This window comes from Condylura cristata, unplaced genomic scaffold, assembly GCF_000260355.1.
Source record: "Condylura cristata isolate star-nosed mole 26May11 unplaced genomic scaffold, ConCri1.0 scaffold00028, whole genome shotgun sequence".
Lineage (NCBI taxonomy): Eukaryota > Metazoa > Chordata > Mammalia > Eulipotyphla > Talpidae > Condylura > Condylura cristata.
In genome coordinates, this window is record NW_004567129.1 from 24,940,692 (window position 1) to 24,954,263 (window position 13,572).

The following is a 13,572-nucleotide window of genomic DNA, read 5'->3' on the forward strand; positions in this document are numbered from 1 at the left end:
CCATCCTTTATCTACCTCCACTCACTGTCTATGCATCTCCCTCTACAACCCACCCATCCCTACTCAGCCCCACCCAGCATCTACCCACACCCCACTTACCCACCTACCATCTGTCTGTCCCCCACCTTCCCCTTTCATCTACACACTCCTCCTTCATCATCCCACTCACCCATCATCCAACCAGCCAGTCATCTATTTCCTAATTTAGTCAACACTTGTTTGAATTACTTTTGAGTATCTACAGAAACTTCAATTCTAACAAATCCCAATAAATGCTCATCCATCCATCCAGATTGCCATGTTTCCTCTGTCAACCAATACATGCCAAACCTGTACCTTGCCAGGCCCTGGGCTGGGTGCCATGAGGCAGAGTGGAATGAACCAGATCCATCTGTGCCCTCAGAAATATCCCCACATGAGAGGCAGCTAAACCCCATCCCGAGTGGCAGAGATTTTCTTAGTGAAGCACCTACTATGTGTCAGACCCTGTGCTCAGCACATGTATGTCTTCTCCTGTCCATTCTTAACATCCCTGCAAAGGAAATGCTGTTATTTTCACATTGCAGTTGCAGAAACTGAGAACCAGAGAGTTGAAATGACTTGTATAATGCCACTTAGCTGCTTACACAGTGGCTGATCTGGTTTTCCTCCCAGACCTGAAATCTCCCACTATTCTATACTTAAATGCCAGGTAGAAACACCATGTTCCACCATATGCTGGGGTTTACATGAGGGAGAATATTCCAACCACAAACAGTCACAGGAGGCTTCTTGGAGGAGGTGGCTTTTAGCCTGGGCAACTGAGAGGCTTATAAGCAGGAAGAAATAGTAATGTTGGGAGATCTCTGGGTAAGGTGATAGGAAGAAGATTTGAGCCATTGCCCAGCTGTGTTTTAGATGAGACACTTGGGCTCTCTGAGCCTCAGTTCACGAATTTATAAAATGGGCATGATAATACCTGCTTTGCAGGGTGGTTGTGAGAATAAACAATTTAGATATCTGGACCTTTGGAGCAGGTTTTCTTAACAGCAAACACCAAGACAGTTTACACCAGATAATTCTTGGCCAATCACTAGCTGTGCTGTATACTCCAGGCTGTTCAACATCATCCCAGCTCTACCCACTGGGCAAACTCCAACCAAAAAATGTTGAGACGTTGTCACAACCAAAAATTTCTTCAGAAATGGCCAAGTGTCCCTTGGGAGTCAAATCCCCCACTGAGGACCACGGCCTAGAGACACCCATGGGGCTCCCTTCCACACTCCCTCTGTATCCCCTCCTCAGCCAGCCTTCCCTGACCCTCTACTTAAAATGTCAGCTTCTCCTACCCCCATTGCCCACACTCCACTTTTAAAAAAATCACAGCAGCTTTTCCCTTTGAACAGACCACCTTGGTTACTGATTTATTTTGTGCATTCTCTCTCTTCTTGGATTGCTGTTCAGCATCTGAATGGCCGAGATCTCTGGCCTTTTTATCAACTGATGCAGCCCCAGCACCTAGGAGAGTACCTGGCACATAGTAGGTGCTCAGTGAATGAAAGAACAAGATGTAAGAGGAAGCACCTTGAGACATACAACATCTGAACCCACAGAGAAGCGGCCATTTTTATTTAAATTTGACAGAGGCCAGGATCTGACACCCTGAATTTATCCTCCCCTGCCTTTCTCATACACCCCCACCACTCATGGGTTGGGGGTGTGTGTGTGCAGAATAACAGCAGTTTAAAAAAGAATCTTTTTTCTTCTTTCCTGCTGGGGCTTGAGTGGGAGTGAATGCGTCAGTGCTTGGGGAGAAAAATCCTCTTCCCTGACTTGTATCTGCAGGTTTGTTATATAAAGCAGGGGAGCTTCCTCCTGACAGCCCTGCAAACCCACATTTGGGAATTGACGTAGCCGCCCTGCACCAGCAAAGGCAGCAGCCACCGAGCCCCAACCCCCATCTCTGGGTGGCCTCTCTGGTTTAGGGCACTCATATAGCAACTAATGGATGTCTGGCTGGACCGAGTTCTTTGGGGGCTCCCAGGGACTCTCTCAGAGCCCCCAATATCCACATAAGTGAGAATCTCCAAGGCAAACCTGGCCGGATGCCTGGTTTTTCCAGAAGGGAGAGCTGCAGCTCAGAAAGGTTGCAATGACTTAAGTATCCCCAGCAAAGTCACAGGCCAAAATTATATCCTAAAGCTTCAGATTGCTGAGGTTTCCAGGACTCCCCAGAACCCCCTCCCCATCCTAGGAAAGGAACCCTCACCCCCTCCTCAACCCTACCCCCACCACCCTTAGGTCCCCCCCCCCAGCTCAGAGCACCTCCTTTTCCTCCTCTTTCCAGAATGCCCTTGGAGATACTGGGGTACCACCACACAGAGGGCGACACATATATTTAAAGACACAGTAGCTGGGGTCAAAGAAGGGAGACCCCCCCAGGGTCAAGACTACTGCAAAGCAATATCCACCTGGTTCCCCGTCTTCCAGTTCTCAGTATTCCCACACTCAGGCTTCACAGTTCAAGTCCAGGGAGCAGGACGCAACACCTCACCGTTGCCACCCCTTCCCACCTGCTCCCTGTCCCACTTGTGGGTTTCCACACACAGAGGGACCCAGGAGACAGTTCACTCCATGGAATGCCCTGGAAGCTGGAGGCTGGTGCTCACTCTCCCAGAATTGCTGTGTGCCCTGAGGCAGGTTACCACCCTCTCTGAGCCTCCATGGGCCAGGATGCTCTCTCAGGAAGTCCGGGTGCGGGGAGCATCCATCGTGCTCCCCTCTGCGGCCATGCTTGCCCTCGCCTGCCCTGCTTGCTACTGTACATCTTTACACAGATTTCTGAGCCTCGTTGGGCCTCCATCTTATCATGTCAGGCGGGATGGCTCCGTCATGCCCTACCAGGTCTCCAGAAAGCCTGAGACTCCAGGCAGAAGCATTTTCTAGGCTGTGCTTGGGGAAGGGAGACTCTGGTGGAGGGATCAGGCTACAGACCAGAACAACAGGGCTAAGCCCATTCGCCAGGAGCGATGACCTTGACTTCCTCTGATCCTGGACCCTCTGCCTCTCAGGAGGCCCTGAAATCACAGCAGGCACTTCGGTCCTGCTTGGTCTGACTTGGGGCCAGAGCTGAGTCTCAAGTGTCAGGGCTTGGGGTACACATTAACCCTCAACTGGGAGACAAAGTCCAGTGTCAGCCCCGGCTCCCCTGGGACTCCCCAGAAGCCTCATCAGGCTGCCCCCAGCCCCTACCACCCGGGCACCCCACCCCAGCACCCTGAGCTGCCCACACCCCCTCTCACCACTGCCCTGCAGCAGCCACCTTTCTCCCTGGACCAGGCAGGGCAGGCGGCTCTCCAGACTAGCAGTCCTCACGCACAGCCCTGCTCAGGTGGGGGAGGGGCACATCCCTCACAAGGGGCCTCCTGGGCGGCAGTTTGGGGCCCTGATGAAGGCCTGAGGGGCAGAAGAGGGCTGGGGACACCCCCACCCGGCTGGCGTCCCCTGTCCCTCACTCACCGGCCAGCAGCATGGTCAGATGGCAGAGGGCAGCCAAGCGGAGCAGCCACGAGAGAGGTGGGGGGGACATGGCTTAGGGCAGGCGGGGGTCCGGGTGGGGTGCGGGTGGGGGTCCAGGCAGAACCAGCGCAGGTGGTCAGGGCCAGCGTCCCAGCTCAGCGCTATGTGTCCCCTCGCGCCAGAGCGCTGTCGCTTTTTATAATAGCTGGCTGCTGCCTCTGCCTCCGCCTCCACCCGCAGGCAGGCGGATGGGAGGGGAGAGGAGAGAGCTGGCAGTGGCTGCATTCCTAGGGATGTTGCCTAGGAACAGAGCAGCGTGAGGTTGAGGGCCCCTGGCTGGGGAAGCGCCAGCCCAGCGGAGCTCACCAGGGCGCAGCAGCCCTGCTCACACCTGAGACTGGCCTGGGAGGAGGGACCAGACCAGCGGGGGTTGAGACCTCCTCCCCTCCTGTGTACCTAGGACCACCTCCCTCCTAGGAGCTGGCACCAGACAGAGGATCTGGCCTGGGGGCCTTGCTCCCCAGGGGGCAATAAACACAAGGCCTGATGGGCAGAGGATTAGACAGTGCTGGTTGCAAGTAAGCGGGAAGCCCCCCCTTCGCCTCTGCCAGTCTGGGTCTGACAAGCTCTCCTCTGGTCTATGTGTTGTCTCTCCCACAGCACAGAGGACCCCACCCCCACCCCCACCATCACTCCTTAAAATCCTAGGTCCTGGGAGACCTTGTTCATCAGGTCCCCAGAGACCAGCACGGAGCCTGGGAGACATCATCCAACCCAACATCATGGAGAGATGGGGAAAAGGAGGCCCAGAGAGAGGAATCGCCCAGGTCACTCAGAGCGTGGGGTGGGGGCATATCCCCTGCTTTCACGAGAAGACTAGACATCCACAAGCTGGGGGCCGCTCAGAACACAGGCTGTAGCCCTGGCCTTCCCGCCTCCACCCCCACTCTCCTCTCCTCTCCCACTCTGGCCCCCTGCCAGCCTGCAGGAAGGACGCACTGCCAAGTGCACCCCATGTTACACCCCCTGTACTCCCTTTCCCAAGCACAGCCTAGAAAATGCTTGGAGTCTCGGGCTTTCTGGGGACCCGTAGGGCAAGATGGAGCCATCCAGCCTGACATGGTAAGATGGAGGCCCAAAGAGGCTCCATGTGTCATTCTGTACCTGCCTTGGAGGGGTCCTGGCTCTCTTGGGGTCTCAGTTCTCCAGCCGCACAGGAAGGCTGGCTAATCCCTGGGGAGGGGGCTTAGTGCTACTGATTTTCTAGTTCTTTCTCTTTTACAGGTGATGGGTGACACAGAAGTAGGCATGATCAGCCGTGAGCTCCCACCAACTTGATGGAATTGAAGGTGCTGGGTGTGACAGGGTCCTAGAGCAGTGGCAACCCCAGACTCCAGAAGAGTCTTGCTGGAATCCGGCCTAGCTTGGGGCCAGGAGTTATGGGTTCTGGATATAATCTAGGTATCTCTGGCAACCAGTCAGAAGAAACCAGTTTGTCACTGAGGTACTGTTCCAAGCAAAAGATTCAGTTAGTCTAGGTGGGGCTTGGCAAGTCTGGGAACCGCTCTTTCATCAAGCTCACAGGGTTGCCTGGGTGTGGAGTTAGGAGGCGGGGTGCTCCTTGACAGGGGTGAACACCCCTCACATGGGCCAGCATCCACTGGTGTTTGGAGAATCGGCCCGTGCAGATAGGAAGTTAGTCACCTTTACCTGTCCACTGGCTTTCACTTTATAGTTGGAATTGAAGCCCAGTAAAGAACAGGAAGCTATATAGAACAAAGATGCGAAGACGTACTTTCGGCTCTGCCCATGTGGTAGCTGAGAAGGAAGGCGGGGGACAAAGAGGAGAAGGGGAAAGGGCAAAAGGTAGGTTCTGGGAAGTCCCACATCTCATAAAGGGCAAAAGCCAGATAGGGCCAAGTACTTGGGAATAGATACCTTTGCTCCACTGATTCCAGATTACACTCAACAAGTCTAGCAGACTAGATTTCATTCAATGATCATTAAGATGTAACAGTGATAAGCAAAAACATTCCAGGGTAATACTGAACAAAACAATGCTATTTGATGACCCACTTTCATTATTCAGCCTTTCTTTTAAAATTGTAGTTTCCGAGAACTACCAACAATGTTAAGTGGGGACTTACTGTGTTTAGAAAACAAGAGTTTTAGGGCCCTCCATGGTGGTGCAATGGGTTAAAGTCCAGCACTGTGACCAGCCACTGCAGTGCCAGTTTGATTCCTGACCAAGGAGGTGACCCCATGGCACGGCAGACCTCTCCTGTCTCACCCGCTGCTCCCCTCAGCAGTGTATTTCAGTAGATCTGCCTGCTCTGCTCCCCACACTATCTCTGGTGAACCCTCTCACCTCCCCACCCCACTGGCCTGTATCCCTGTTCTTGCATGCATAAATAAATAAATCTTAAAGAAAAGGAAAACAAGGGGTTGGGACTCAAACAGCCCTGTCTGGCCCTAACTCTGTGTGCTCTGACAGCTTCCCTCGTGTTCTGAGCTCACATATATTCCCGACAGGCACTGTTTTAAGTGCCATTGTGACAACAAATCCCGAGTGGAAGCAAGCTGCAATTTGTGTGATCCACTTTCTGGTTGGGAAACTGAGACTTGCGGGAGTTAAGGTATATTCTGAAGATCACGAGCCAGAAAACGTGAGATTTGTCCCCAGTGGCTATGTTTGATGTCTGAGCTGATGATCACCAGGCCACACCCCCTTGGCAAGCAGTGCTATGAAGACTGTTAATTTATACCCATAAGGTGCAGTGTCCGGACCTGGCAAAACAGCTGCCTAAAGCACAAAGTACAGCTCTGCTTCTCCTTGTTCAGCCAGATAAAGACAGTGGCCCCTGAAGCATAGGTGACTGGCGAGAACCACCCATTTCACAAGGAAAAGCAAAAGGGCTGAAGAGTCAGAAGCACTGTCTCCCCTCTGACACCGGTGCTCCCATCCCCGAACAGGTGCAGAGCATCAGACTAAGAGCAGCAGACACCCCATGATCCTGGGCAAGCAGGGTTGTGCCCTGCACCTGTCTTCTTAGTAGAAGGCAACATATCAAGCTAAGGAAAGGAAGCTGCCCAGCTCAGCCTTTAAAAGCTAAAAATGAAGAGACAAAGGAATATACCACAAATGATGGAGCAGAAAACTCCCCAGATCTAATTCCACAGAGCAGGTAGCTTACCTGATGAAGAAACTAAAGCAATAGTCCTAAGCATGCCACTTGAAACAAGAACAGCCATTGACAAACAAAATGAGAAATAGAATGTGGGCCTTCCTGGTGGTGCAGGGGGAAGAGACTCAGCACTATCAAGCTGTCAGCAGCCTGCAGCACGAGTTCGATTCCCTGTCCCGGAGCTGACCCTCATGGTGCAGCAGACCTCTCCTGTCTCCCCGCTGCTCCCCTCAGCAGTGTGTTTCAGTAGATCTGCCTGTTCTGCTCCCCACTCTGTCTCTGGTGAATCCTCTCACTGCCTGCACCTCTGGCCTATGCCTCGGATTTTATAAGCATAAATAAATAAAAATAAATCTTAAAAAGGACAGAAACAATGTGAAAAAGCATCAATTGGAAACAATGAACTTAAGGAATTCTAAAGCTGAACTAATACAGCAAGGGGCTCAGCAGTGAACAAGAACAACAGCTGAGTCTCTGCTGCCTGCCTGCGACCAGACTGGTGTTTGTTTGCACAAGTATTTTCCCTTTGCAAACCAGCAGTGACAGCTCTTCAGCCTCCCTCTTTTTTTCTCCCCCCTTTTCCTATCCTTTTAAAATGTAAAAAAGAAGAAGAAGAAACAGTTGATAAAAATCTGTGAGCTTGACAAACAACAGTGGAAAATACACAGAAAAACCAGCAAAAATGAACTAAAAGCGAAATAATGAAAGAGCCTGATTGGGAAAATATTAAAGAAACAATATCTATGCCACTGGGATCCAAGAAGAGAACAAGAAAGAAAAAAATATTTAGGTGAGACTCTCCCTAACTTGGGGGAAAGAAATAGACATCTTGAAACTAGAGGCCCAGAGTTCCAAATGGAATAAATACAGAGATACTCCCAACCCTTGTTATAATGAAACTGTTAAAAACTAATGATAAATGAAGACTCTTAAAAGTGTCAAGGAAAAAAAAGTTATATATAAAGGGAAGATTATCTATGGATTTCTCAGTGGAAACCCTGAAGGACAGAAGAACATGAAACCATACATTTCAAGTTCTTAAAGAAAAGCATTTCCAGGGCCCTCCCTGGTGGCACAACAGGTTAAAGCACAGCACTAAGAAGCTACCCTTCCCGCCCAGGGAGCTGACCCACAGGGCACAGCAGACCTCTCCTGTCCCGCCCACTGCTCCCCTCAGCAGTGATTTCAGTAGATCCACCTGTTCTGCTCCTCACTCTGTCTCTGGTGAATCCTCTCACCCCACATCTATGGCCAGTACCCCATATCTGTATGCATAAATAAATAAAAAAAAAAAAGAAAAGGATTTCTAACCAAGACTACTTTAGACTATTGTTTATAGAGGGGATAAAGAGCTTTCCAAACAAAAACTGAAAAAATTCATCATCACTAAATCAGCCTGGCAAGAAATACTAAAAGGACTGTGATAAATGAAAATAAAGTCTATTTAGAAGCCGTAAGACACCGTCAATAGGTTGTGAGTATAGAACAGTGTAGAAAAACCACAGGATAAACTCGAAACAAAATCCACAGAACAGACAGATTAAGAAGTGCGAAAGAAAACCCAAACATCACACAGAATGAAACTGTTAAAGCACAAGAAAAGAGAAACACAAAGAGACAAAGAGGAAAGATGAAGTTTTGGTATTTGCCACAGAATGGAAGGAAGACGAGAGGATTATGAAAAGCAAACTTTAAAAGTGGAGAGAAATCATGGGTAATTGCTTATATATACGCAATATAAAGCCACGAAGTGGCCCTCCCTGGTGGCACAATGATTAGGACGCAGCACTGCAAGCTGGCAGCAGCCGCTTCCGTGCGAGTTCCATCCCCTGCCCTGGAGGTGACCACATGGTGCGGCAGACCTCTCCTGACCGCCCGCTGCTCCCCTCAGCAGTGTACTTCATCGATCTGCCTCTTCTGCTCCCCACTCTGGTGAATCCTCTTGCCACCCCTGCACCTCTGGCCTGTACCCCAGTTCTGTGTGCATAAATAAATAAATAAACCTTTAAAGACACGAAGTGGATTAGTGAGCAAAGGAAAATAAAGCCATGGTGGATATGGGATCCCCAGATGATGGGATCCCCAAGATCCCCAGAGATGGGAGTATAAAATGGATGTTGGTTGGGATTCTGTTTTGTTTTTTGATTCTTCTTTACAAAAATAAAGATGTTTATAATTCTGAATATATCTTATTACTGCTCCCTTGTGATGTCATTTGATCTGTTCCCCTTTCCCATCTATTTCCTGTAAACTGCAAGTTAGAGCTGCAGGCTTCACTAGATCACAGTTACATATTATAGACGAGAGTCAGCTTGGAGCCACGTGCTGCCTCCAGCCCCACCGCAGACAGATTGTTCCACTGTGGCCTTGACCAGGGGCTGTTAGATCTCACGGCTGGAGGCATCCCTCTCTCTGTGGCTTGCAAGAAACCTGCAATCCGAGGACAAGAGTGGGACAGGCCATTCCAAGCTGAGGGGAAGTCCTGGGGAGCACAGGAACTCTGCAAGGGGTGGGGAGTGGTCTGGGCCCTCGGCTTTGAGAAAGTAGTGGACTGGGATCTTGTAGCTGGAGTGAGGGATGAAGCTCGTCTTCAGGGTGAACTGGAGAAACGCTTAGAAATGGGAGCAGCATAGGCAGCAGGAACAAAGAAAACAAAGACTTCCTCTTTGTTCTGGGGAGGTGAGGGCTGGGGCATCCTTCCTAGACCTCCACAGATCCAAAGGGGTCTGGGTGGCTGAGGGCGGTGGCCTATACTGTCCTCTTGGGACATGAAGGATACCTCTGTCCCCCAGAAGCAGAACAGAAACAGCTGTGCAGAGCTGGGTGGGCCCGGAGCCAGGGTGCCCCTCTGGGACCCTGCTTGGTAGAAGGAAAAGTGAGGTGAGCATCCCCAGGGGTGCTGCTGGACAGGCTTGCCTGGCTCTTCCCAACCACTCCGTCTTGGCTTACTTTAGTTCTGACCAACAGAGGGAATGCCCACATGCACTTGGCATTTCCTCTCCCTGAGAACACCCAGGCCACATCCTTTTCATGTTGTGGTAAAATAAACATCATATAAAATTTACTGTCTGGACTGCTTTGTGTCGGCAGCTCCCTGGCGCTAAAATCATTACATTGTTATGCAATCTCCACCATTCATTTCCAGAACTTTTCCATTTTGCAAAACTGAAACTCTGAAGCTATCAACAATACATTCCCATTTCTTCCTCCTTGCTGCCCCTGACATCCATCATTCTACTTGCTGGCTCTACCCATCTGACTTCTCTAGAAATCAGGCAATATTTGCTCTGTTGAGGTTGGCTCTTCCCACGAGCCGTTATATCTTCATGGCTCACCTACTGGGGGCAGGTGTCAGACATCCTGTTTGAAGGCGGAATGATGCCCCACGGGCTTCCCCGCCACTCATTTACTCACTCAGTGATGGACACCTGGGTGGATTCCACCTTCTGGGTATTGAGGACACATGTGACTATTCAAACATGCACTTGAGAAGTGGCTGAGATAAGGAGGTATAATAGTCCAATGACAAAATAAGGAAAGATTTGAAGGAGGCTCTTCAAAGAAAATAATTGAACGGCCTTAAACACATGGAAGAAAGCATGTGAAAAACTTCACTAATCTCTGGAGAAATGCCAGAGGTCTTTTGGTTGTCTACCCAGAAGTGGGGTGCTGGGACAAATGGTGAGCCTGTGGTTAACTTCCTGAGAACCTGCCTTTCTGCTTTCCATAACTGCTATTTCCATCCCACCACCAAGGAACAACTTCTTCACCCCCTGGCCAACATCTCTTCTCTCTCTCTTTATTTTCAAGATTTATTTATTTATGCATATAGGCCAGAGGTGAAAGGGGTGAGAGGATTCACCAGAGACAGAGAGGGGAGCAGAACAGGCAGATCAATGGAGTACTCTGCTGAGGGGAGACAGGAGAGGTCTGCTGCACCATGTGGGTCAGCTCCCTGGCTGGGGATTGAATCAGTGCTGAGGTGGCTGTGCCTAGCTTCACCTCTGATTTAGCCTGCTTGCCACCAGGGAGGGCCCTCTTTTCTTTTTAATTATAACCATGGTGTGAGGTGTTCTCACTGTGTTTTTGACTGGCATTTCTCCAGAGATTAGTGAAGTTTTTCACAAGCTTTCTTTCATGTGTTTGAGGCCGTTCAATTATTTTCTTTGGAGAGCCGCCTTCAAATCTTTCCTTATTTTGTTATTGGGCTATTATACCTCCTTATCTCAGTCACTTCTCATAATCACATGTACCAACAGGTCCTTTATTTTTATCCTCTTGGCTTCTCAGAGGGAGAAGCTGAGGCTCAGGACAGAGAAAGCAGCCAGTGAGAACTCCTACATCTGCCTGAACCCACACTTTTCCTGGCTCCTCAGATGCATATCTGGGTGTATGCACTGTGGAATTTCCATTTCCACCCTGGAAATTCCACCCAGAGCCGGACTTGAAAGGGATCGCTGGGCCTCAAACAAGAACAATCACTGCTACAACAAAAAGTGGGTTCATTCAAATACAGACAGTGAGAGAGAGTGCAGATTGGAGAGTGAATTCTTGGGCTGACCACACACCATTCCCGGAATCCAAGCATCATCCCCTCACCCCCAGGGGCGCCAGACAGGCTAGGTCCTGTCCTTTGCTGACTTGCACCCATGCATGTCTGACTATCCTTTCTGCCTCCAGCCTCATTTAAATACGACTTTGAATATTAATGTTCTGACTAAGGCAAAGGTCACCTGTGCCAAGGTAGCCAGGGAATGGTTACTGGCTGAGAACGAGTTATTGAATGAATGCATGCATGAATGAGTGAATGAGAGAATTTGTTTCTTTTTAAAGATTTATTTATGCATACAGAACTGGGGTACAGGCCAGAGGTGCGGAGCCATGAGAGTTCACCAGACAGAGTGGGGAGCGGAACAGGCTGACTGATGAAGTACACTGCTGAGGGAGCAGCGGGCGGTTCAGGAGAGGTCTGCTGTGCCATGTGGGTCACCTCTGGGGCGGGGATCAAACTATTGCTAAAATGGCTTTAGCTTCTCAGTGCTGTGCTTTAACCCACTGCGCCACCAGGGAGGGCCCGAAAATATGTTTCTTAAGCCCTAAACTTGGGGAGTGGAGGAAGCCAGGTGGTGCGAGGTGGGCCAGGCCAATATGTGGACTCTCTGTCAGCACCTGTGCAGCTACCTTCCGAGTCTCCACCACCTCACAGGGTGAGCCTGAGCGAGCCAGCCAACATGTCAATGTCAAGGCCATGATCCCTGCCCCATCTCACAGGGAGAACAAATGCCAGAGAACAAAACAGACAGTTGTAGTAGAGGGTTTATTTTCTAAAAAGCCCAAAGGGCAAAGGCAGCACATTGGGGAGAGGGGCCCCAAGATACTTGAGGGCCTTGCACATGGGCATTGGGTAGTGCTTGAGGCAGGCAGGGGTGAGGTTGGGGGTGGGGGAGGCACAGGTCCCAGAATACTCTGAACTTTGTAGCTAGCAAAGTCATTCCAGGTGCCCCAGACCTGAACAATCCTGTAAGGTGGGTGTTCTCATGCTCAGGTGAGGTGCAGAGAGGCTAGGTGGTCTCCTTGGGGGTCACACAGCAATAACCACCCCACTGAGCTGTACAAGGCACCCGAGGAAAGGAGCAAGCACTTGTAAAGCTTATTTCCTGTACCTGAAGACTGTTATCCAAGGAGACACAAGTAAGCCCCCAATCCTGGCCCTTAACCTAATCCCAGTCACCGGAGAACAACCTCCACCAAGACTCTGCCACTTAACTGTGCCCTGTACACTCACTCGCAGGGCCAAGAAAACTCTACTTTGCTCCCCTCCCACACGGTTCCAAGGTTCTTCTATTCACCAATTTGGCTTCTTAAGCATTTGCTTGCTTTTCAAATACAAATATACCTAGAGCTTATACTCCCAAGTCAAGTATAGTCATTTACATCATAGCATGAATTTGGTTATAAACTATTTGGGGAAAGAAACAGAGCGAGTGAGGAACCCTGAAGGTATCAGGCCTGCATGATGGAGGCTGGAGAGGCATTGACAGCTGAAAGAGGGTAGAGAGCTCCAAAGTGCAGGTAACATGGGAACATTTGGGGCTTTGCAATGAACCTAGCTGACTCCTCTTGGTTGGCCTGGAGTCTCTATATTGTTGGGTGAAGGCTTTTGCGGGGTTGTGGGGGTGATGATTCATCGAGGGTGGGATTTATTGATTCAGTCTGCAGCTACTGTCTGAGCCCTGGTGCCTGGCTCGTGCCCTGCGGGTGTTGGAGGCAGGGAGACAAAAGTAACTCAGTTGTGGACCTGGTCCAGTCAGTGGGACAAAGGACAAGTCCCATATTCTGAGAATCTGGCAGATTCTGACTATAGCAGACTATATCAGGACTGCTAAGAGAAGGCAGGGAGCCGGGGGTGCCTAACAAATGATGCTCGGCTACTGGCTGCCTAGGCTGAGCGATGCCTTGGGGGGTTGGTGGGGGCTGCCCGCGTGCAGGTGCCGGGAGGGTTATTCTGAGTATCAGGAGCACGCAGGCGAGGGCAGAGGTGGAGATGTGGGGCAGGGAACTGGACCCCACGTGCATGAAGGGAAATGAGCTGAAGACAGATCTGGAAGGCGGGGATCTCAGCCTAGGGCAGTGGGGTGCCACGGCAGGATTTTGAGTAGGGGGTGACTGACCAGGATGTGGCTCTCTGGCTGCTGTGGGCAGAGGGTGGGCTAGAGACAGGAGGGGAGATGGGAGCGTTGGTGTGGACTCTTGGCAGAGGGCAGTAGCTGCGGGATGGAGATTGGGGGTACAGTGTCGCTGGCCCAGGCTGGTGTTGTGGAGCCACTGGAAGGCAGCAGGCGTTCGGCGAAGCTTTCTGAAGGAGCCGAGGCTGTGGCAAAGCCCCCCC

At 50.7% G+C, this 13,572-nt stretch overlaps 1 protein-coding gene across 2 annotated transcripts in view; it reads right to left on the reverse strand.

Moving 5' to 3' along the window:
* The window catches only part of CX3CL1 (chemokine (C-X3-C motif) ligand 1), an 11,665-nt gene extending 7,950 nt beyond the window's left edge, over positions 1-3,715 (reverse strand). Inside the window, exon 1 of one of the 2 annotated variants that reach the window (XM_004690533.2) lies at positions 3,499-3,715. In XM_004690533.2, coding sequence (XP_004690590.1) covers positions 3,499-3,568 — 70 coding nt within the window. In that variant the 5' untranslated portion in view covers positions 3,569-3,715. The remainder of the gene's footprint in view (positions 1-3,498) is intronic. The other variant, XM_012730618.1, reaches the window with a different exon arrangement.
* Between the last annotated feature and the right edge of the window lie 9,857 nt (positions 3,716-13,572).